General features: G+C 40.8%; 1 protein-coding gene across 2 annotated transcripts; it reads left to right on the top strand.

The window, feature by feature from the left end:
• Window positions 1–1,902: 1,902 nt before the first annotated feature.
• On the top strand, window positions 1,903–22,889 carry LOC124132802 (myosin-2 heavy chain-like). Of its 2 annotated transcripts, none has more exons than XM_046496928.2 (2): window positions 1,903–2,049; window positions 16,687–22,889. In XM_046496928.2, the coding sequence occupies exon 2, from the start codon at window positions 16,794–16,796 to the stop codon at window positions 19,479–19,481; it is 2,688 nt and encodes an 895-aa protein (XP_046352884.2). In that variant the 5' UTR covers window positions 1,903–2,049; window positions 16,687–16,793; the 3' UTR covers window positions 19,482–22,889. The 2 variants fall into 2 exon arrangements, with proteins under 2 accessions (XP_046352884.2, XP_046352886.2); XM_046496930.2 differs by lacking the exon at window positions 1,903–2,049 and adding an exon at window positions 12,490–12,575.
• The last annotated feature ends 738 nt before the right edge of the window (window positions 22,890–23,627 follow it).

Raw genomic sequence — 23,627 nt, 5'->3', positions numbered from 1 at the left:
CTTCTTTAATACTGTAAAAGTGAATTTTCTCTATAGATCCTTATACCGCTGTCAAGCAAGCGTTGTTACCCATAAAAGTGTGTCTACTTTGTCGTCCGTCATTTTCTAAGTAATGCCAATCAAAAAATTCAAAGGAAGGAGCATCATACCCTAAAGTTGACACCGTGTCCGCTGGATGGCTATTGGGGTTGGCCCTTTCAATGGGAGATGCTTGATGACAGCGCGGTGGCCAATTTCGTCCATTTTCATCAAGTCACTTTGATGCCTGAAGAAATATGCTGACTGGTTGTATATTTGGTTAAAATCCTGCCTTTTAGCATGGCATGTATTGTACTTACATGCAAACTGTTAAGGATGTACTATGCATCAGAACTTTTCAGCCAACCCCCGTGAAGTCAAGCAAACGAAATTACATAAAACCGTATGTGACACAATGAAAAATGGTTGACGTCATGTTCACGGTTGACGTTACTGACAATGCGTCGATATGGGCGACTTTCCACAATAAAACTTACATGAACTAGCCAATCACCTTGAAGCAAAAATCACAATTCTACGTCAGTGCCCTTATGGATTTTATTTAAAGAATAACCAACGATCAAAGAGGAATTACAGCCTGCGTCCGATTTCGAAACCCAGACGACCCAGGTGAGTGAGTATGATTTTACGCCGCTTTTTAGCGATATTCCCGCAATATCACGGCGGAGACACCAGAAATTGGCTTCACACTTTGCATCCATGTGGGGAATCGAACCCGGGTCTTCGGTATGACAAGCGAACGCTTTAACCACTCGGATACCCCACCGCCCCTCCGCACCCCAGGGCTTCAGTAGGTATGCAACTTACGTCAACCGAAGTATGACGTAAATGAGTTAACGTCTAGTCTTTGGTCAAGCAAGGTTATGCCTTCGTCAACATGGGTTCACCTGCGTCGTCTCGGGGGCGGTGGGGTATCATTAATATATTCATTTTACGTTTATTTTATGTGTGATTTCAAGAGTTTGTTTGTTTGTTTGTTTTTACGCCGTACGCAGCAATATGTGACGGCGGTCTGTATATAATCGAGTCTGAACCAGACAATCCAGTGACAGATATCATGAGAATGAATCTACGCAATTGGGATACAATGCCATGCATCAACAAAGTCAGTGAGCCTGTCCACCCGATCCCCTTAGTCGCCCCTTTAGACAATCATGCTTTGTTGAAGACAATTCTAACTCGGATCTTCACGGGTACCGGCAGGGATGATTCGTATTGACCTTATTAATGGACCAGGTTTTTTTTTAAAAGGTGATATCCTAAAACATAACAAGTCTAAAATTCACCCAATCTTATATTTCGATAAGGATATTGATAAATGTAAGCATATATGTTCTATATCTTCTAACTTCGGCTTGTAATCACTTCGGTGTTTCTCGGAAATATAAAAATATCCCTTTCATAAGTTGGGTAGTATACAAACGACGAAACCGACGTCACTCGGCTTTAAAGGGGTCAGAATTAGGCCGTTTTCAGAATGATTTTCTCCTTAGTCTTTTGTCTCTGCGGACTCAGTCATGTGTCTGTCCTAATGCTTTATCAATAGTAGGCCGCCAATGGAACATGGCAGGTGACAAGTGCTTAATAAACACTCTTAGAATCTTTGCACAACAATCCGTTAAACCCGTCCAAATAACCATCCACAATGGAAGCCGTTTGTCCCCATAACGTGCATGCGCGTTAGCGGGGGTGCTAATCGACAGGCTGTTTAGTTCTATTGGTAGCAATGTGTTTTTCAGTGCAGGATCGCTCTGTTATATACATATCCCGTCACGGGCGCGGCTTTGACGATATAAGCGACGGAGAGAATAGCAACAGACGTCGTACCTAAGTCGCCATATCTATTATCGCGGCATTGTGGTATTGACGGATTGAACGGCCTGACCGTGTTGTCACGTGACAACGGTATGGCGTTGAGCGCTGAATCGGTCTTGAGTATTACACAGTTTAAGCCCTGGCATACACCTAGAGGATATTCAGGTGGCCCACACCGTCGTCAGGCTGGAAGAGGTTAGTGTTTTGTTATTACTTGTGTTATAGTTAGTTATACAGACATGAATATGTTTTGTTTTTTACGAATGTATATGCTCACCCCGATATGAGCCTGTATGTTCTCGAGAGTGTTAGATTCATGAAAAAAAATATCATTGAAGTGTTCAGCAAACTTGTAACACCCGTCCATTTAACTGTTTGATTTATATCTACCAAGTGAATAGCATGAAATGTTGAATGCGATTTCTGATTATTTATAACTCGTTTTCCCTCTCACTCAATCCATTGCAATCTTCCCTGATTTTTCTCCTTTCACCGACCCCCCCTCCCAACTCCCCCAACCGCCTCTCATTCATATATACTCCTCTCCTTTATTAATTCCATCCTCGTTACTCGCGCTCATATTCTGTTACTCATTTTATATAATTGGTAAGTCTTTTCTCCGAAAAAAACTCCTGTTACATTGAGTAAATCTCGCGCGCGCACACAGAGAGAGAGAGAGAGAGAGAGATAGAGAGAGAGAGAGAGAGAGAGAGAGAGAGAGAGAGAGAGAGACCATTTCTGGTGTCCCCCGTCGTGATATTGCTGGAATATTGCTAAAAGCGGCGTAAAACCATACTCACTCACTCACACACACACACACACACACACACACACACACACACACACACACACACACACACACACACACACACACACACACACACACACACTCTCACACTCACACTCTCACACTCACACTCTCACACACACCTTACTTTCTCTCTCTCTCTTTTCTCCTCTGATGAGATACAAGTACACATAAGTCATGTACATTTTCACATGCATGTATATATTTACAGCCATACGTTTCTTCACCTGTGTACGTTCATGCGAATACAATCATACCACCGAGTGAACTTTGGCAGTCGTACACATAAACACGCATAAACGAGACGCTAACCACAAAAGTGAAGTAGTCGCCTTCAATGCACACAAACACCCACATACATATAACAAGCATGAAGACTAAAGACCCCACCAATCCTCGCTATTTTGTGACCCAGTGCAGATATACAGGCATGGGCTGTGTGGCAACAATCACGCAGTCATCCGGGTGAGTGCACAAATGTGAAAGATATCAAACTAAAATCTGAGCATACTTTGGGCTCACTACCCAGTACTCATGATATATTAACCAAACACCCATCCATGCCAAAATGATTAGATATTAAATACATAATTTATACCACCATGTATCATAATCCTAGTGATATACCAGATACCCACGATATATCATAATACTAGTGATATACAGTCAAGTCCCGTTAATCCGACCTGGTTGGTTGCATATGATTAAGTCGAATTAACGAGTATGTCGGATAAACGAAATTAAGTCTAGTATCAACGTTCGTGATCGAAAATCGGACAACTACACGATAGATAAGAAAACAAACACGTAAGAAAAAAGAAAAAAGGAAATATTCATATTATTATTATTAACATTGTTAGCGGAACGTGTTTTCTGGATACCCACGATGCACCATAATAACAGTGATATGCCAGTTGTTCACGATGTGTCATAATACCAGAGATATATACTGGATACCCTCGATGTGTCATAATACCAGTGATTTATACCAGACACCCAAGATGTATAATAATATCAGTGCTATACCTGTTGACCAGGGTGTGCCATAATACCAGTGCTATACCAGATTCCCACGATATATAATAATACCAGTGCTAAAGCCTGTTGGCCAGGGTGTGTCATAATACCAGTGCTATACTAGATTCCCATGATATATAATAATATCGATGCTATACTTGTTGACCAGGGTGTGTCATAATACCACTGCTATACTAGGTGCCCACGATAATATAATAACACCAGCGCTATACCAGTTGGCCAGGATGTGTCATTATACCAGTGCTATACTAGATGCCCACGATATATAATATATAATAACATCAGCGCTATACCAGTTTGCTAGGATGTGTCATTATACCAGTGCTATATTAGATTCCCACGATATATAATAACACCAGCGCTATACCAGTTTGCCAGAATGTGTGATTATACCACTGCTATACTAGATGCCCACAATATATAATAACATCAGCGCTATACCAGTTGGCCAGGATGTGTGATTATACCACTGCTATACTAGATGCCCACGATATATAATAACATCAGCGCTATACCAGTTGGCCAGGATGTGTTATTATACCAGTGCTATACTAGATGCCCACAATATATAATACCACCAGCGCTATACAAGTTTGCCAGAATGTGTGATTATACCACTGCTATACTAGATGCCCACGATATATAATAATACCAATGTTATACTTGTTGACCAGGATGTGTATACCAGTGCTATACTAGATTCCCACAATATATAATAACACCAGCGCTATACCAGTTGGCCAGGATGTGTTATTATACCAGTGCTATACTAGATGCCCACGATATATAATAACACCAGCGCTATACCAGTTTGCCAGAATGTGTGATTATACCACTGCTTTACTAGATGCCCACGATATATAATAATACCAGCGCTATACCAGTTGGCCAGGATTCGTCATTATACCAGTGCTATACTAGATGCCCACGATATATAATATATAATAACATCAGCGCTATACCAGTTTGCTAGGATGTGTCATTATACCAGTGCTATATTAGATTCCCACGATATATAATAACACCAGCGCTATACCAGTTTGCCAGAATGTGTGATTATACCACTGCTATACTAGATGCCCACGATATATAATAACAGCAGCGCTATACCAGTTTGCCAGGATATGTCATTATACCACTGCTATACTAGATTCCCACAATATATAATAACATCAGCGCTATACCAGTTGGCCAGGATGTGTGATTATACCACTGCTATACTAGATGCCCACGATATATAATAATACCAGCGCTATACCAGTTTGCCAGAATGTGTCATTATACCACTGCTATACTAGATTCCCACGATATATAATAATACCAATGTTATACTTGTTGACCAGGATGTGTATACCACGGCTATACTAGATTCCCACGATATATAATAATACCAGCGCTATAACAGTTGGACAGGATGTGTCATTATACCAGTGCTATACTAGATGCCCACGATATATAATAATACCAATGTTATACTTGTTGACCAGGATGTGTATACCACGGCTATACTAGATTCCCACGATATATAATAATACCAGCGCTATAACAGTTGGACAGGATGTGTCATTATACCAGTGCTATACTAGATGCCCACGATATATAATAATACCAATGTCATACTTGTTGACCAGGATGTGTATACCACGGCTATACAAGATTCCCACGATATATAATAACACTAGAGCTATACCTGTTTGCCATGATATGTCATTATACCAGTAATATTTCAAATGGTCACACTGTAAGAAAAGCCCATGCTGTGGTGTGGTGTACTGAATGCCCCTGCAATACCAACACAACGTTACGATGTGATGATCAAAGGCGACATATTGGCGTGGTGCCTCGAACGGCATCGTCATAATATTCAAGCCTGGACACTAATTCACTGGTCCGATAAAAGTCCGTTCTCACTGCATGCAATGGACTGGAACATTTTGTTATAATAGCGCAAACATTGAAAAGCAACAAAAATTCAAATTTGAATCATTGCTTCCAAAACGTTTGAGAGTTTTAAAAGGTGTATGCATTTGTAACACGCCATGGTAGACTAACATCTAGTCTCTGAAAAGAACATAAATTACGGATTAAAACAGTTGTTAAATTATAGCTATGAAATATAATAAAAAAGAGCCCAGAAACTCTCTTCACCTGCAGAAATCTAGACTTGCTAAATATAATAGACTTGCATGGGCTGTATTGGATATATTTGTTTCAGGGTCTGTATGACAGACTAACGCCAGGGGAGCGTGAAAATTATGTCGAATGTTTTAGATTATGTTTAAAATTCATCAAGGAAACAGGGACGGCATGCAGTCTATGCATGCAACTGACGGACGAGGACAACCTATGTATCTACTGGATAAGCTCCCCGACATACCCAGGCATACCATGGCGATCCCCATGAAGTGTGACCCCGCAATGTTACGGGAGGAGACGAGTGGAGATCGGAAGTTATGTAGTACTTCAGTACTAATTTCAAGCGAAAACTTTTGTTAGGCTATGATTGTCTCCGTCATTTAGAATCTATTTTACAAATGTAGTCCTTATCCCTGTCATTGAAGACAAGCGACCGTACATGGCACTAATGTATTGAAGTTACTAGGTTGTTAATATCAAACAATTTCAAACAATCATGCCCTTTTGATCTCCGCCGCAGTACAAATATAACGACCACGATGTCGTGATTCACCGTGTCCACTGTCTATTTTCTAAATGCGGCTGTCATCATGGTGATTAAATGTACAATTCATTAGTTGTTTAGATGTCCATTTGCCCCATTACAGATGTAGAATTCATCTGCTGTCGTGATGTTCTGCGTCCGCTAATTGATGACATCCTCTTCGATTGCAGAGGCTTCTGACTGAGCAAATAATGTACGCGGACAGGTGATTATCAAATTGCAATGTTACCGTGGAAACGGGATTTGATTATTTTTTTATTTTTTTTGTCGTTTGTTTATTTCTGCATTGCTCTCTCCACGGGTAAGTCATTGCAAAACGCTAGCTCCCCATTCAGGTTTATTAACGTGATACTTAATTTCGTAAATTGTAAATTTGTTTTTATAACATTTGACGTGATGTCGATCACGATGATAAAAAAAGGAGTTGATGCCATGGTATTTATTAACATAACGTCTATCCATATAAATTGTTTAGAAAAGTAAGTAAGTGAATTTTATTTATTTATTTCGCCCATTTTGACCATGAAAAACATGATAAACAGAGCATCGTGAACTTTGAACTTGCGGACATGGTGCCAAACAACAGCGTTTGCACATGCCTTTCTAAACACGCCTGACGTATATTTATATCCCCAAACTATATTAACCTGTGTATTTTCTTTCCGAAGGTTTTATTACAAGCGTCCTACATAAGCTTATTTCGATTAGAAATAACTCTGTGTCTATTATTTCTGGCAGATATCCATTCCCTTTATTGCTAAATCGTGGATAGGTGCGCCCGTAATAAGCCTGGTATTGATTTGTCTTGGTGTAATTGCTATGTATTTTAGGAATAATAAGATGACACGCTGATTAACAGTTTCAATACGTCGAGTTTCTGTTTCAAAATCCATAATCGCAGTTATCTTTACCTGACAGTGTCATGAATGAGGGTGTACCTACCACCTGTGTTAATAATGAGTGAGTGAGTGAGTTGGTTTAACGCCGCTTTTAACAGTATTCCAGTTATATCGCGGCGTGTCAGCTTAATGTGGGAGGAAAGCCCGAAGTGATGCAGGTCTCAGACGTTTACCACTTCGGTGAAACCCACGAGCACGGGTATGGTGCTGACAAACCTAGAAACATAATCGGGGCGAACCGGGATTCGAACCCACAATCATAGGTTTCTGGCGTGTTCAAGGGACGCAACTCTGCACAGCGAATCGCGGCGCCTTAGACGACTGGGCCACCCGTGCCCCCCTACCTGTGTTAATATCTGACAGATTACAGCTCACAGTCCACGCGACAGTAGGGTGATCAACGTATACAGAATTGGTCTTTGTTACCAATGATTACGATTGAGAGAAACAGTAACCAGTAATGGCAGTTCACCATAACGGTCTGTGATGTATTTGAGACTGGACTGCTCAAACAAGTGAGTGATAATGTGAGTATCGCCCCAGGTCGTCGGGCATTACGCACAATCAATCCGGTGTCTTAGTTGCAATGGTTGTCCATTCACCACTCTACGCAATCTTCATACCCAACGTCCATTGTGACCAGCCGATTCACGTCTAGTCAGTTCTAACGACAAGGGCATGGTACCATCTAGTCAGTTCTAATGACAAGGGCATGGTACCATCTAGTAAGTTCTAACGACAAGGGCATGGTACCATCTAGTCAGTTCTAATGACAAGGGCATGGTACCATCTAGTCAGTTCTAACGACAAGGGCATGGTACCATCTGGCCCGTTTCACAAACAAGCGTTTGGTACCATCTAGTCAGTTCTAACGACAAGGACGTGATACCATCTAGTCAGTTTTAACGACAAGGGCGTGGTACCATCTAGTCAGTTCTAACGACAAGGGTGTGGTACCATCTAGTCAGTTTTAACGACAAGGGCATGGTACCATCTAATCAGTTCCAACGAAAAGGGCATGATACCATCTGGCCCGTTTCAGAAACAAGCGTGTGGTACCATCTAGTCAGTTCTAACGGCAAGGGCATAGTGCCGTCTAGCCAGTTTTAACAACAAACACATGGTACTGTCTAGTAAATTTTAAAGACAGACAAATGACACCATCTGATCAGCTCTAACGACAAACATAAAGCATCTAGCCAGTTCTAACGATGAACATATGGTACCATCTAGCAAGTTCTAACGATGAACATAAGGTACCCTCTAGCCAGTTCTAATGATGAACATAAGGTACCCTCTAGCCAGTTCTAACGATGAACATAAGATACCCTCTAGCCAGTTCTAATGATGAACATAAGGTACCCTCTAGCCAGTTCTAACGATGAACATAAGGTACCCTCTAGCCAGTTCTAACGATGAACATAAGGTACCATCTAGCCAGTTCTGATGATGAACATCAGGTACCATCTAGCCAGATCTAATGATGAACATAAGGTACCATCTAGCTAGTTCTAATGATGAACATAATATGCCATCTAGCCAGCTCTAACGATAAACATATTGTACCATCTAGCCAGTTCTAATGAAAAAAAATCGTGATACCGGAGGTTTGAAATACATGTTAAAGAATTGATTCCAGTATACCATGCATGACATACGACATAGGTAATGCGACATTGTGATTTATTTTCAAAATTGTTAAAAGATTAAAGCACGTTTGGTGAACAAAACGGGGGAAAAATGTCACCGCAACATGCACTTGACGCTTCCAAATACGTTCCTTGTCCCATAACATAAACGCGCTTAGACACATAAACATGTTTCAAATGTCTGTTGATCTAAACATTATCTGTGCATCTTTAGGATATATTACATGTTTCAAATCTTAAAGGCTTAGTTACTGACTGTATTTAATCATCATCATCATCATCATCATCATCATCATCAGTGTCATCGTCATCTTTGTTGTTCTTATTATTAACATAATAATTATTAGACCAAGAGACACTGTTTCTTGTTAAATCGGTACCACGGTAGATATAGAAAACTCTTATTCGGGTTGTAATTCGTTTTATCAGAAGAACCAACAGTTTCATTTTCATTGCAATCGCCCAACTATGTATTGCCAACATTGAAAACAGTTGAAAGCAAGATTGTTTTGTCAACAGGACCACAATGACATATCCTTCGGGTGTTTATCATACTCCTCATCAAACTGCCATAGCCGTATGATAGACAGCAAATACTCGAGCAAGCTCTCAAAGCGAACTCTTCGTTCACACACCATACACAAACATCGTATATCATCGACATGTGTTTGAAGCCGATTTCATAAGACAATTATAGCTTCTGTTTCATGGCGCTCGACAAATAACGCCCGGCCCCGGAGCGAGAAGGACAATCCCCTCACAGCTCAATTGTCCGATTTGATTTGCCATCACGAGCTTCCAATAATGGATGGCTTTAATTTCTCATTGACTCTGGTCGTCTTGGTTGTTATGTTCGTGGGTGGTCTCTGATGTATATTTCTGTTTGTTTATTTATTGAGTCGATGGAGTTATATCTGTGGGTGTTAAGTATGTTCTTTATTCCTGTCGAGCGTTCTGTGAAAACCGTTAACTTAAAGTTCTCAGTAAACGAATATATTCCGAGTTATCCGGAGTTCGAGACAAGCGGAATGCTATTACATCACACATATGTGTCGATAAGGGTTCCACTGCAACCATACACTTACATTCGTCTTAAACGAATGTCGAGTTACAGGAGTTCGAGATAGGAATTATCACTCTGGTGTTGTTTGATTTCGATGGGTCCAGAGAGAGTAAGGATAATATTTGCTTTTGGGGTTGTTTTTTCTAAATTACTCAAAAGGTTGCAAGGCAAGTGGTGGGGTAGGTAATATTAGCTTAATTACAATATTCACGAAAACATCGTGGGAAATAGTGTTGGTGTTTCGGCCCAGGTATTGTTTTGTGGTTGACACATTGTATGTCGAAGATGGTCTATATTAACCACACATGCTGCACATGTACACAAATGAAAACAAAGGTTTTCTTATGCCATACGCACTTCAAAATCAACGTCATTTTAACAAATAAAAGACCCAAACAAACAATCCCTTTGATATGCAGAGATAGGTGATCGATGTCTTTCATATCAATCAGACAGAACAAGCAAGGAGTTCAGTGCTAATTTTCGTGTGTATGTTTACATTAAAACAAACGCACAATACAGCAGGTATACAACGAAAGAGGTGTTGAGTATCTCATTATTTCTACGAGTGTCAACTCAAAAATGCTTCTTAAATGTTGACATATGGTTTTTTCATACCAATACAAAATTGTGTTACTATCTTTAATGTGGAGTGTCTGCCTGCGCGGAAACACAGATATGCAAAAGGAGCACTCTCTTAATGTAAAAGAGGAATATTATCTCTGTACGGGTTGTGGAGGGCAGCTCAAGAATCAAGTGTATAACAACAGACCTCTCAAGTCTGGCAGTAAGAGCAGCTACAGGTAGTCGGCCTGTGTGTGACTATCACTCTCCATCTCACAGCCACTCGTGTTGGGACCCCGCACGATCCCCGGGGAGCGTCAGGTCTTGATTGTATCATGTATATAACATTAGTCCTGGAGTGGCTGACATTGCTGTTTTTATCTATCAGTAATTACATTATTGTCGTGGAGTTCACTTTGAATACTTCTTAATATTGACATACTAAAGTTATACATGTTTTATGTTAGCAAAGAAATATAATAGACTACGATAATTGATTTCATACAAATGCTTATAAATCAAGTTTTATTAAAAGCATACATTTTGTTTATGGAATCTGTTTCGGCAGATAATAGAGACTGATTAGTCTCTGGCGTTGACTTTTTTTTCTTTTTTTTATATTTACCTTCTCATCTTTAGTTGGGAGGGGTTATATATAGTACGTAACTGCGCTATTTTGTGATGCGCACTTGTTTTATAGTATTGATGGTGAAAAAGGAAATTATGAAAATGTAACACAACAACGTCAATGACGTCGACATACAAATCTAGGTGTTTGACGTTATCAAATTTAAGCGTTTAAAATGTAATGAACGTCTAATGCCTTATCGTGATTGCACATGTGGATGTATATTATGGATTATGAAAGCTGATTGGTCAGTTGATGCAACGTTCAAATAAGGAAACACTACATCATCCATTTTTCATTACGTCATGGACTGATAACGAGCAAAACAACGAGTTGATCTCGACAAATAAGCCCAGAGGTCTAAGGCGCCCAAAATTCCCGAGGCAAGGGAGTTAACTGACTATAAAAGTGGAAACTGGACTTTTACAGTCAGTTAACTCCTTGCCTCGGGAACATGATCCCATAGATGTCCCATAGATGTCCCATAGATGTCCCATAGATGTCCCATGATCTGCCCAACGTGTGTTCGAATCCCCAGTTCACTCCGATTAGGAGCCATGGTGTGTCACAACCTACCCGTGCTTGGCCCCGTTCCACAAAGCGATCGTAGCGCTACGACTGTCGTAAGCCTATGCTAAAGAATGGGAGTTACGATCATCTTAGCGCTAGGATCGCTTTGTGGACTGGGGCGCTGGTGAGTGCCACGGTATAGCTGGTTATTGTCTCTGGTTTCACGAAGTGGTAGTTGTCTCATCCCTTTTAATACACTAACCTGACTTAGATCAATTGAATGAATTAAACTAGATAAATTAAATGACTTTATACCAAAAAATAAAATAAATGACTAACTTAATAAATAGCTTCTACTCAACTACATTCCTAGCTTAACAGATTAGTAATCACTTTAATGTGGTTTTACTCTTATAAATCACAATGTGATATAACGGACACACAAAGCGACGTTGACCTAACTCACTCACTCACTACCTCACTCACTCCAGGCTAGAAACTATCATCTCAACATCTTGATACTCAAGTTGGTCAATACCTATCTACACGTCTTTACCGTCGTGTTATTCCGTCCGTTTACGATATACATCAAATATTTATAGGCAGTATTGACTTACGCGAAAGCGGAACACACAATTGTTCCTTTCTAAGCCATACACAGAAAAGATTTTGACTTTGGAAAGGCCTGTATTTATCGTGGAAGCCATTTCACACGCGATCTTCTAATCTCCACAGTGCGTGCCCTGCGCTCGTGAGAAAGGTGTTGATGTGGGACTGGTATTGATCCCCAGGGAGTAGAGGTAGGGGCAGCAGGGTGGGGCAGATGTCTGCTGTGGTAGGCGCGTGTGGAGTGTACCTCTCTCCTCTCACGGAGTATCCTAGGTAGGTGAGGAACCGGTATTTTTAGGGAGTAGATTTCGTACGTTGTGTCTTTTTTGGCCATTGGGAAAAACAAAGAATTTTCTTTCTTTGTTTACGATGTCTGTGATGTGTATTATGTTATTATAGTACATGTATTACGATGTCTGTGATGTGTATTATGTTATTATAGTACATGTATTACGATGTCTGTTATGTGTATTATGTTATTAAAGTACATGTATTACGATGTCTGTGATGTGTATTATGTTATTATAGTACATGTATTACGATGCCTGTGATGTGTATTATGTTATTATAGTACATGTATTAGGATGTTTTATTGGCATCTTAACGCGTCTTGCTGCTGGTGACAGAAAGTCCTGATACTGAATATGGCTACAGAAATCTGGTTATGTTATTTCTTAATACAAATATCGTTTTGAATAATTAGGCGACATTACATCAAATGTTTCACTCTCTCATGATGTTTTCGCTATACTTCCTAGGCCTTCTATTCCATATGGTCACGGGTATAACATTATGGGATATATAACACTGATTAAACCCGTAAACACCCAGCATCGCCATACCCTTCTTTAACCACTGAGGTAAATTTCTTTGGTCTGTCAAACATTTCAATTCATTTATAAGCAACTGTTTGGCATTCTAGATGTAGTTGAGCAAGTAGAGCGCGCATCTCAGTCAACAATTATCCAACAGTTGTCTATCACGGTCGGTCCAAGACATACTGGATAATTTACCCGACACACTTTGAAAATGGCATCACCTCATTGCCACGACAATTCAACATATAATATATCCATCTTATGAAACTGTCGGGCAAAATAAAATATACACAAATTGAATTTGACCAAATAATTTCAAACGTCATCAAAACGTTACTTTACTGAAAACAGTCGCCGAAACACTGCAAACTTCAGGCCCAAAACACAACTTTGATTCCCGTATGAAATACATCACCATGGAATAACCAATTCATGTTTGTTTCATTTTTAGTCACCGTCAAACATTGGTGTATACTTTCTGTTTGATGATAGATACCCTGGGCCTATTCACTACCTCTGCATCGTTTTTTATCAAGGAGGCCTATATTTCCTTGATTCATGTTTCCTAAGAGAAATTGGACTCTATTGTATGTTTTTATTACTTGTGGAGTACGAGTATACATGTGGTCGAATTGGTTTCTTCCGTGTTTTAGATCTGTTATTGATTATCTGGTCTATTTTCAATTGTAACAGAGATACGAATATGATTACCCCTATTCACAACCTGTTTATTATAACGACCGGGGAGGGGTCTTAAACAAACTCTCTTCGTACCAACCGAATTATTATTCACATTGATGTTTTTAACCACACTGACTCCTCGGAAGCGTTATAGCCGATATCTCGTTATATCCGACCTCGTTATATCAAAAGAGCACTGCAAGTAATGGACATACCAAATACAGTTTATCATAACTGTGTTTCGTTAACGGCAAGTTGTAACAGTATGCCACGTATGTAGCACCAACTTTAACTGTATATGTGTCACCTGGTTATACAATATCTGTATTACGTCCATCAAATAAGTCAAAATAATTCGATTACAAACGATTTCTATGCTTTCCATGATAAGCAGCGGGGAGTGTAAGTCGATCAGCTTGTCAGCCAGAGTTACTGATCGGGTTATATACCCCGGCCATGTAAACTGGCAGCTTGAATGCCACCTGGGTTTGTTGTAAGAAAAATGGATCTCGAGGATTTGAGGTTATGTGATGTGAGGTGACATAGGCCATAACCTCGCGTTCAAGACTGTTATTACACTCATATTGCTGTGTACTGGTCCCTGCGTATGCTGGTTTTACAGTGCTACCCCATTGAGGTAATATGACACAGTTTAACATGGATACCCCACTCAGACACAGTATGCTGACTCCGAGACGACCAGTCCTTGTTTTAGCCCTTAATGCCTAGCGCCAGGTAGACGGATATGAATGCAATATATTATTACCAAGTAAATACACAGTACAGTGTCGTGTTGCGGTGGGGAAGTGTCGAAATGGTGATTTGGCGTTGTGTTGTATAAAGTCGAGTTGGTGTTGGCTTTGCAGCAGTTGACGCGCGGTGCAGTAATGTCGAGTTGGTCCTGTTGTAGTAGCGGGTTGGAGGTTGTGTCAAGCTGGTGTTGTGGCAGTCACGAGCTGGTGTTGTGGCAGTCACGAGCTGGTGTTGTGGCAGTCTAAAGCTGGTGTTGTGGCAGTCACGAGCTGGTGTTGTGGCAGTCTAAAGCTGGTGTTGTGGCAGTCACGAGCTGGTGTTGTGGCAGTCTAAAGCTGGTGTTGTGGCAGTCACGAGCTGGTGTTGTGGCAGTCTAAAGCTGGTGTTGTGGCAGTCACGAGCTGGTGTTGTGGCAGTCTAAAGCTGGTGTTGTGGCAGTCACGAGCTGGTGTTGTGGCAGTCTAAAGCTGGTGTTGTGGCAGTCACGAGCTGGTGTTGTGGCAGTCTAAAGCTGGTGTTGTGGCAGTCTAAAGCTGGTGTTGTGGCAGTCACGAGCTGGTGTTGTGGCAGTCTAAAGCTGGTGTTGTGGCAGTCACGAGCTGGTGTTGTGGCAGTCTAAAGCTGGTGTTGTGGCAGTCACGAGTTCTAAAGCTGGTGTTGTGGCAGTCACGAGCTGGTGTTGTGGCAGTCTAAAGCTGGTGTTGTGGCAGTCACGAGCTGGTGTTGTGGCATTCCCAAATTGGTGTTGTGGCAGTCGGAAGTTGGTGTTGTGGCCGTCTTAAGTTGTTGTTGTGGCATTCTCGAGTTGGTGTTGTAGTAGTCTAAAATTACTGTTGTGGCATTATCAAGTAGGCGTGGGTTCGGTGATACTGTGAAGTATTAAGTAAATAAGTCCCAAACTGTACAGCACTTTAAACCTACATCACTGCATCGACATCATCACGTTACATCTGGTAACAGTTTGATATGGCATCAGTGACGAATATGACTTTAAACACGAAATGACATCTAGATAGCTCGTTTGATCTTCAGTTGCTATGGAAATACCAACTGTGCTGCATTGGACAGAGACGTGTTGACATTTGTTGCAGTGTTTGTTTAATATTAATGGACTTGCACCAATGTTTTCAAACCAACACTCACACTGGAAACCTATAGGGGGATGGAGCGTGCGTGATGCAATCAGCCACGGCAAGAAGCAGTTATAGAAATGAATCTAGTTTGGGCCACATGGCATTCTTACCGCCCTAAAACATGCATTGTCAAAATTATCATCAAAATTCCACATGAGTAATATGAATAGGTGGCTTTATAATAACCTGGCATCTGTTTCAGCCCTTAAAGAGATCACGTCAAATTTTATGTGGACTATAAACAGGTTGCATTACATTCTAAAATGTACATGTTGATAGTTACTGAACAATGTTCAACCATACATGTAACATAGGTAGTCAGTGTCGTTTCTTAACACTGTCATTGGTGTAAGCCCAGTCAACTTATTGTGCAGAGGTGCGGTACTTTGGCACGACAAAATGATCGTGGCTTCGAATCCTGATTCGCACCAATTTTATTTCTAGATTTGTCAGCACCATACCCATACTCGTTGGTTTCACCCAAAAGGAAAACGTCTGAGACCTGCATCATTGCGGGCGTTCCTCCCACATCAAGCTGACACGCCGTGATATAACTGAAATACTGTTACGATCGACGTTAACCCAATTCAGTCACTCACTGGTAAAGCCTTGACTTTGTGACATGGAAAAGACCAGCGTGGTGATTTATTGTAATTGCATGTGCGTGATTGTGTGGCTGTGGATACTTGGTTTGTCCACAGTTTATTAAATACCCAGGCAGGCATACAGAGGCTGATGTGGACCACATTCTTCATAACCTTCACTCAATGGCTGTGTCGTAATCTGGTTATATTTATATGTTGGCTCACCTGCCGAGAGCTACGACATATCAAGTCAATCTTACACCCGCACCGGTACAGGATTGTAACCAACCCGGGTATTTACCCCGGTGTCACGTAATCTAAATTATCTCTTTGTCACTGATTACTTCACTCCGCCGACTGGACTGTTTTATGATTGTGTGATCGATGAGCTCAATATTGTTCTTCATTTTTTCAGACTGACTGGGACGCGGTATGGCAAGGGATCCAAAGCTCAGATCATAACGATTGCTGGCTGTGATCGTGTGCTGAAACAGGAATGGGGTGAAACACTACAGTGATATAATGTCGCAGATAGGAACTATTGCTCGGCAGGGCACATTTGACACAGCACCGGCCGATTCTATCAAAGGGAACAGCATTAAACGAGGTGATATAGAAATACCTGTAGTAGAGCCTGAGTCGGCGGCCAAGAAATCGAAGAGGGAAGCTAAAAAGACTGACAAAAATGCTAACAGTGTATCTGACAAAAGTTCAAAGGATTCGAAACCTACCGGAGGGAATAATATTAGCAAGTTTGCCAATGTACCACCAGTCAGTACCTCTAAACCTGAGGTCTCAAACGATTCACAGCAGCAGACTACTTCGTCGAAAGGAGCGCTGAGTTCACTCAACAGTAAAATATCCAAGGGTAATTCTCCTGCTCCAGTTCCAAACCACCCCAAAACAGACGACAAACCAAGGCCTCCTCTCTCTGATTCTCTGTCCAAGCGTCTGCGCGAATCACCAAGACGGGACCCCAGTCCATCGAAGCAGGTTGAAGGTGGGAAGAAGGCCAGAAAAGATGACCGGAAACATTCGGATAGTTCGGCGAGTTCGAGTAACAGAGGTAAACAAAGCGAAACATCTGCTCAAGCTTCTCCTTCCTCGAATTCAAAGAAGGGGGATAGGCATGTTGATATGTCAAAAAGAAAACGATCTGAGTCTGATGTGTCTGTGAGCGATAATAGGCCAAGTAGGCCCCGGAACAGACCGGATCGTGGTATGACGAATTCGATGTCACAAGACAGAGCAAAAGATGGTACTCGGTCTCGAAAACTTTCGCCCTCAAGGTACGAGGACGTTGATGTGTCTACCCCTAGAGACAACACGTTTCGATACGAGGAAATGAAAGATGATCCAGTGCCTTTACACCCTCAAAAGGGGGTTTATAAACCAACACGAAACTCTGACACACGGATTAATACGGGAAGGGACGAAATGTCCCGAACAGTGCCAAATGCCTATGGGCAAACAAGAAACTCTGTTGATTCAGATAGGCGGGAAACTTATGAACAAATTCGGCTAGAAAGGGATGGTTTGATTCGAGCCGAAGCCGCATATAAAAAAAGGATAAAGCAGCTGGAGGATGAAGCGAAACTGTTTGTAAGCGATGTTGACAATTTGTCAGAAGAAAATAAAACCTTACGTGCCAGAATGGAGAGTTTGGAGACTAACAAGACCTCCCATGTGGAGGACGTAAGAAAAGAAAATCAACACCTACTGCAGAGGTCGGAGAAGCTAGATAGAGAGAACCAAGAGTTGTGGATGGATAACCAAAAACTCAAGACTGAGAAGTCCGATCTGGGCAACAAAGTTCATAGACTCACGTCTGATATAGAAGCATTGCAAAAGGCCCTCAATTCCACCGAATCTAAGAAGAATGAGGAAATTCGGGATCTTCAAAGCCAAAACAAGAAGATTGAATCTGACTATGATAATCTGAAAACTTCAGTTTCCGATCTTGAAATGAAAATTGTTGATCTGCAATCTGAGAATAAAGCATTAACTGAGAGTTTAAGTGAGAAAAGACGAGAACTTGAAGAACTAGGGAAAGCTCTCCAAAGTGATAAGGAAATTCAAAAAGACCTCAAACAGAGCCAAACAGAGTTAGAACATGTGCGCAAAAATTTGAATAACATCACGCGAGAGTTGGAACAATTCCAGCAAAAATTCAAAGACCTTGTGGCAGAGAAAGGTAAGGTTGACGAAACAGTAAAAGAAAAAGATGTCGAAATTTTCAGCATGAAAGATGCACTCAGGAAAAGAAAGTCAGCCAATGCAGATCTGCAAAATCAGATTGAAAGTTTGAAAAAAGAAATCGAAAAATTGAAATCTGAAAATGCAGAGCTGAGATTACTGAAGAAAGATATATCTGACATGAAAGAAAAGGTGAAAACATTGAATGATGAGCTTGGGAAGAAGGCTGAAGGAAACAAAAAACTTAAGCGTGAAAAGTCTGATAACAAGAGTTATATAGAAGAATTGAAACGAGGGCTTGCTAATGCTGCGGCTTCAGCTGAAACTGAAGCTGAAACATTCCGGGAAAAGTTGTCCACCGAGCAACAAATGATGAAAACGACGAAAGAAGAGATGGAACGAAAATCAAACTATATATCTAAACTGGAAACTGAAACATTTGAAATGAATATGAAATTTGATTCCTTGAATGAGAAAGTTCGAGAACTGGAACGGGAACAGAAGGAATGGGAAAGCAAAAGAGATCACGTAAGCGAGATAGAAAGTAATAACAAGAAACTGATAGACGAAAATAGACGCATTCGGCAGATGCTTGTTGAGAGAAACATGGAGGTGACAAACCGGAAGACTGAGAAAACAGTGCTTACGTCGAGGCTTGAGAAAATGGAGAAGAAGCAGGTGGACTCGGACATCAAGGTGAAGCAGCTGCAGGGATGGGTGGACGATATATACAAGGAAAACGACCCCATCGTCGTTGTGACAACTACACCTCTGCAGGAGCCTGTTCGTGCCAGAGCCAACAGGCCAAAGGCAAAAAAGCCAGCTTCCAAAAGTTTGGAACCAATTTCTAAAGGATCCAGTATCAGTTTAGAGGACCTTCGGCAAAGTGAACATCGAATCCCCAGCCCTCTCACACCACCAAGTCTGCCTGCCATTGACTTTAAGGTCCAGAACTTTGGCTATTATGATATCTATAAACAGAAGCTAAAGCTGATGAGAGGGAGGCGGTTTTAGATGTTGTGAGCAATGGGTGGCGTTGAACGGATTATGTGAGGGAAGAAGAATGTGTTCCTGAGTGCCTTTGGGTTTCCTACCAAACAGATGCAAATATGTTGTGCATGTGAGTGGATTATCACTTTATTATTCGAGATACAGACAGTCCTCCCAAGAGAGTTCTTTTGTAAATGTGCGGGGATGCATTTTGTTCCAAATCGGGAGGCCAACATGTATAAATGACCCCCTACTAAACAAATACTAACATTTTTTCAATTCACCAATGGATTTATTTGGCCAGGATGCTCGAAAATACCGATCTAAGTATCATAATACATAGATTATAGTGATGGTCATGTGTTTCCGTAATCGGCATGAACGGAACAGTACTGTTTTGACAGCATTCGACAAACACACTGTTAATTTACTATTGTGCATATTTTCATTGTGGACGAACACGAGTGGAAGGTCATCCAGGTAACTAGCAAGTGCTAACCGAAATAGTTGGATCCTATTGGGACAAAGCTGGCTCAAGTAGGATTGATTTACAAAGAGGATTGCCTGTACATGGATTCCCGGGGGTCGTGGAGGATTTACCAAATGGCACATTGCAACAAGTGACAAGTCCTGTTAAACCACAAAACGTTGAACACGTATTACCTTGAAATACTATTTTAATCTGTTTGACACTTGTGTGAACAAAACCCATCAACCATCATTATATTTATTAAGTTTCGTTTGACATGTTTTGGGAAACTTTCAGATGAATTTTAATTAGTTTTTTCTCCTTGAATATTAAGTCTGCATTTATTATTTATGAAATCTTATATACGATTTTATGCATTGTGAATTTATTCTTGGAACATAACAGTATCGTCCAAATGGTTATATATTCATACCTATATACTAAAAATCCAAATTTCTTACAGCAGAATACATTACTTTTCAGTTTGATTTAGCTCAGTACGAACAGTGAACACACAATCATGTCAAGGACCAAAAACATTGTCTGAGACTGGTGTGAAACAAGGTCTCTTATCTTAATGCCACTATTACCTACACTGCGGGAAGGACGTCTGTGAGAAAGCTTCAACTCAACCTGCACTCGAGGCTGGGTTAAATAGAAGCACCCGTGTCGTCACTTGGAAGTAGCTGCGTGTAGGACTTTCATGCAGGAACATAGGAACGCTCAACAGTCTGTGATACTTATCTGTGATACATCGCATAGCGTGATAGGTCCATTAACAATCACATGGAAACCTTTTACCTTCAGTATTCGTGGAGTCATTACTTGATATTATGTTATCTGATTCTTCTTGTGGTCACACAATGCAGCAGATAGCCTATAGACACGGTGCCTAATGGTGGCTCTGAGGAACATGTGTTCACAGTCAGTTTTACGTTAGAGTCACACAATATTAACCACGTGGTTGGGAAACTCTTAAATTAATGTTACACAGTACTTCTCTTCATGGATCAAAGTGGGTATGTGTGTAGCAGTGTTCTTGGGCGTCGTTTTCCTAAGTGCCAATTAGTTTGCTAGGATCCGCTGGTTGTAGGTTCGAATCCCAGATACGCCCAGATTATGATCCTTGGTCTGTCATCTATACCTATACCCGTGGTTTTAATCAAGATAGTAACGTCTACGATCTACGTCACTTTGGTGTGTTTATTCAAAGTTTAGTTGTTAGATACACCGTGGTAAACCTCAAGTATTGTTCAAAGAGGCGTTAAATTTACACACTCTCTGCTTGGCACTCGTGGAATGTTTTTGGTTAGTCCCGTTGGAAAAATAGTCTTATTTCTCATGATGTTATCAAAACTGGTTTGAAAGGGAGCGCGCGTGCGTGCGTGTGTCGATGAAAATATACTTGATTCTAATGTACCTTGTGGCCTCTTTAGGCTACGTCAGCTGCGGCTCAAAATAGGCGGGTTGCTTAACTTGACCATAATGCGTGTTTTCTACAGCATTCTTGCTGTTGGTTGCGAGCATCATGTGCGTAAAATTTTATTTGTAATCTTTGTATCGTCAAACGGTCAATGATGATTAATGTCATTTTAATAGATGATCTCAAATGCCACCGTTGCTTAAAGAAAACCTCTTGAATTATCTTGAATCTACGGACTCCATAAATAGAAGCGTAAGTGCAACCAAGGACATGATAAGGTACCACAGCCTACTCCCGTATGGATTTATCCCAGACACTTGAGTACGCAGGCGTGGCTTCATCATCCCCATCTCCTTCAGATCAATGAGGATGAACAGTAATATTCCTGATTCCCTGTCGGTTGTTCTAGCGACTTAGCTTCATCGGGGTCCAGCCTTGCATGTCTCTGGCTTAATTGTTCCATCCCCGGACAATGACCATCGACCAGCTTACATTCCTGTTTTGGAATTTAAAGTGCCTTTTAAGTCATGTAATTGTCTCTGTACTCCGAAGTATGGCTTATGTGAACGTGTGTATACTTGGCATTGTGCTGGAGTCACGGCTTGGCGGTGATAAATATTTATGGTTTCGAAACCCGATCGTTATGGATTATTTTCATGGGTGTATACACAGTGCATAGAGCATGTGGAAGGACGGTGTGCAGGTCTCACATGCTCGCCGCGGGGTAGTATAGCTGCATATGGGCTTACTCATGGGAATTAAGCATTGCTGATAATGTAATGCGATTATCCTTTTTCAGCTTATACTTCTGTACGTGATTGTTCTCATTGCTTTCCTGTACATTAGGATATTGTTAGGCATATATTCAATCGCGTTCAGTTCAAAGATAAAGTAGAATTTCAATACTGTGAAATGCCATTAATCCGAACATCGTCTAATGCGGACACCTGCCTTCCCGGGCAATTATTGTCGGATCTTCATTATATACTACTTAAAAGAACAAAAGGACACCCGATTCTTTCATATTATAATAGTTATTCTGTCATGACAATTACTTTTGATAGTATATAATTACTACATTCTAATAATTCGTTCATTCCGAAATGTGTCAATCCAGACGACGTACTAATAACGGTACCGTTCGTATTAACGGAGTTCACTCTACGTCATGCTGGTTTAAACTGAAACTCTTTATGTTATATATGGCACATTATGCTCCATGTTTTTATGTTGTTAAATTATTGTCAAAAGTTGAAAATGAAAAAGGATGAAGCTGATAAATTGTCATTGTTCACAATCGGAATGCTGCGAGCTGCATGCATCTTTTCGAATGCTTTTTGTATTGCCACGACTGTGATCATCACGTTGTAGAACCCCTGTTCATAGAGAACAATTGTTTGTTTGACACACTGTACAGATCCTGTATTTACTGTATCTACGCACCATTGTACAAATTGTATCATACTTGTACATAAGGATCAGATAATTTATTGATGTGACAAAAAACTATCATGTCTGAAAATAAATCTTTCTTACAGAATATCACGTTTTGTTTTTGAAAGTGACATTGTTAGTTAGGCCAATATGAAAGTTTTGTCCATAGTTAGCGCCATACTTGTGCTTGTAATAACCTTCAGATCTGCAGATTCTATTGTACTGGGGTTCCATGTGTAGAAAACACGGTGTGGTGTAACTGAAATACTATTGAAAGCAGCGTTAAATCCCTTAACTCACTCACCATCTTATCCAATCAACCAGTGAAAATCCGGGATAGAATAGGTCTTCAGCAACCCATGCTTGCCGTAAAAGGCGACTATGCTTGTCCTTAGAGGCGACAAACGGGATCGGGTGGTCAGGCTCGCTGACTTGGTTGATGCATGTCATCGTATCCCAATTGTGTAGATCGATGCTCATGATATCAATCACCAGAGAGTCTGGTCCAGACTCGATTATTTACAGACCGCAATCCCAAAGCTGGAATGTATTGCTGAGTGCGGCGTTAAACAACAAACAAACAATTTGAAACATTCATTCAATCATATACAATGGTTAACTTAGTTTAAAATACTAATATCATAAAGTTCTCTTTATTAGGAAATCGATTTCTCACTTGTACATTTCGTTTAGATTAATCTGTAACTCAAGAGTCAATGGGCGGTTTTACGCCGAGATTTTTGCAGTTATCCAACCATATCACAACGGCATGGGTTTCACACATGGTTTCCTTGTGGGAAATGGAACCCGGGTCTTTTTCGTTACGCGACACTTAAGCCACTAG

This window comes from Haliotis rufescens, unplaced genomic scaffold (assembly GCF_023055435.1).
Source record: "Haliotis rufescens isolate VD_foot unplaced genomic scaffold, xgHalRufe1.0.p SCAF_11, whole genome shotgun sequence".
NCBI lineage: Eukaryota > Metazoa > Mollusca > Gastropoda > Lepetellida > Haliotidae > Haliotis > Haliotis rufescens.
Note: the sequence above shows the minus strand (reverse complement) of the source record. Positions and strands in the feature narration are given on the sequence as shown.

Coding starts and splice junctions, on each gene's coding strand:
- LOC124132802 (XM_046496928.2), top strand. CDS start 16,794: ATGTCGCAGATAGGAACTATTGCTCGGCAGGGCACATTTGACACAGCA.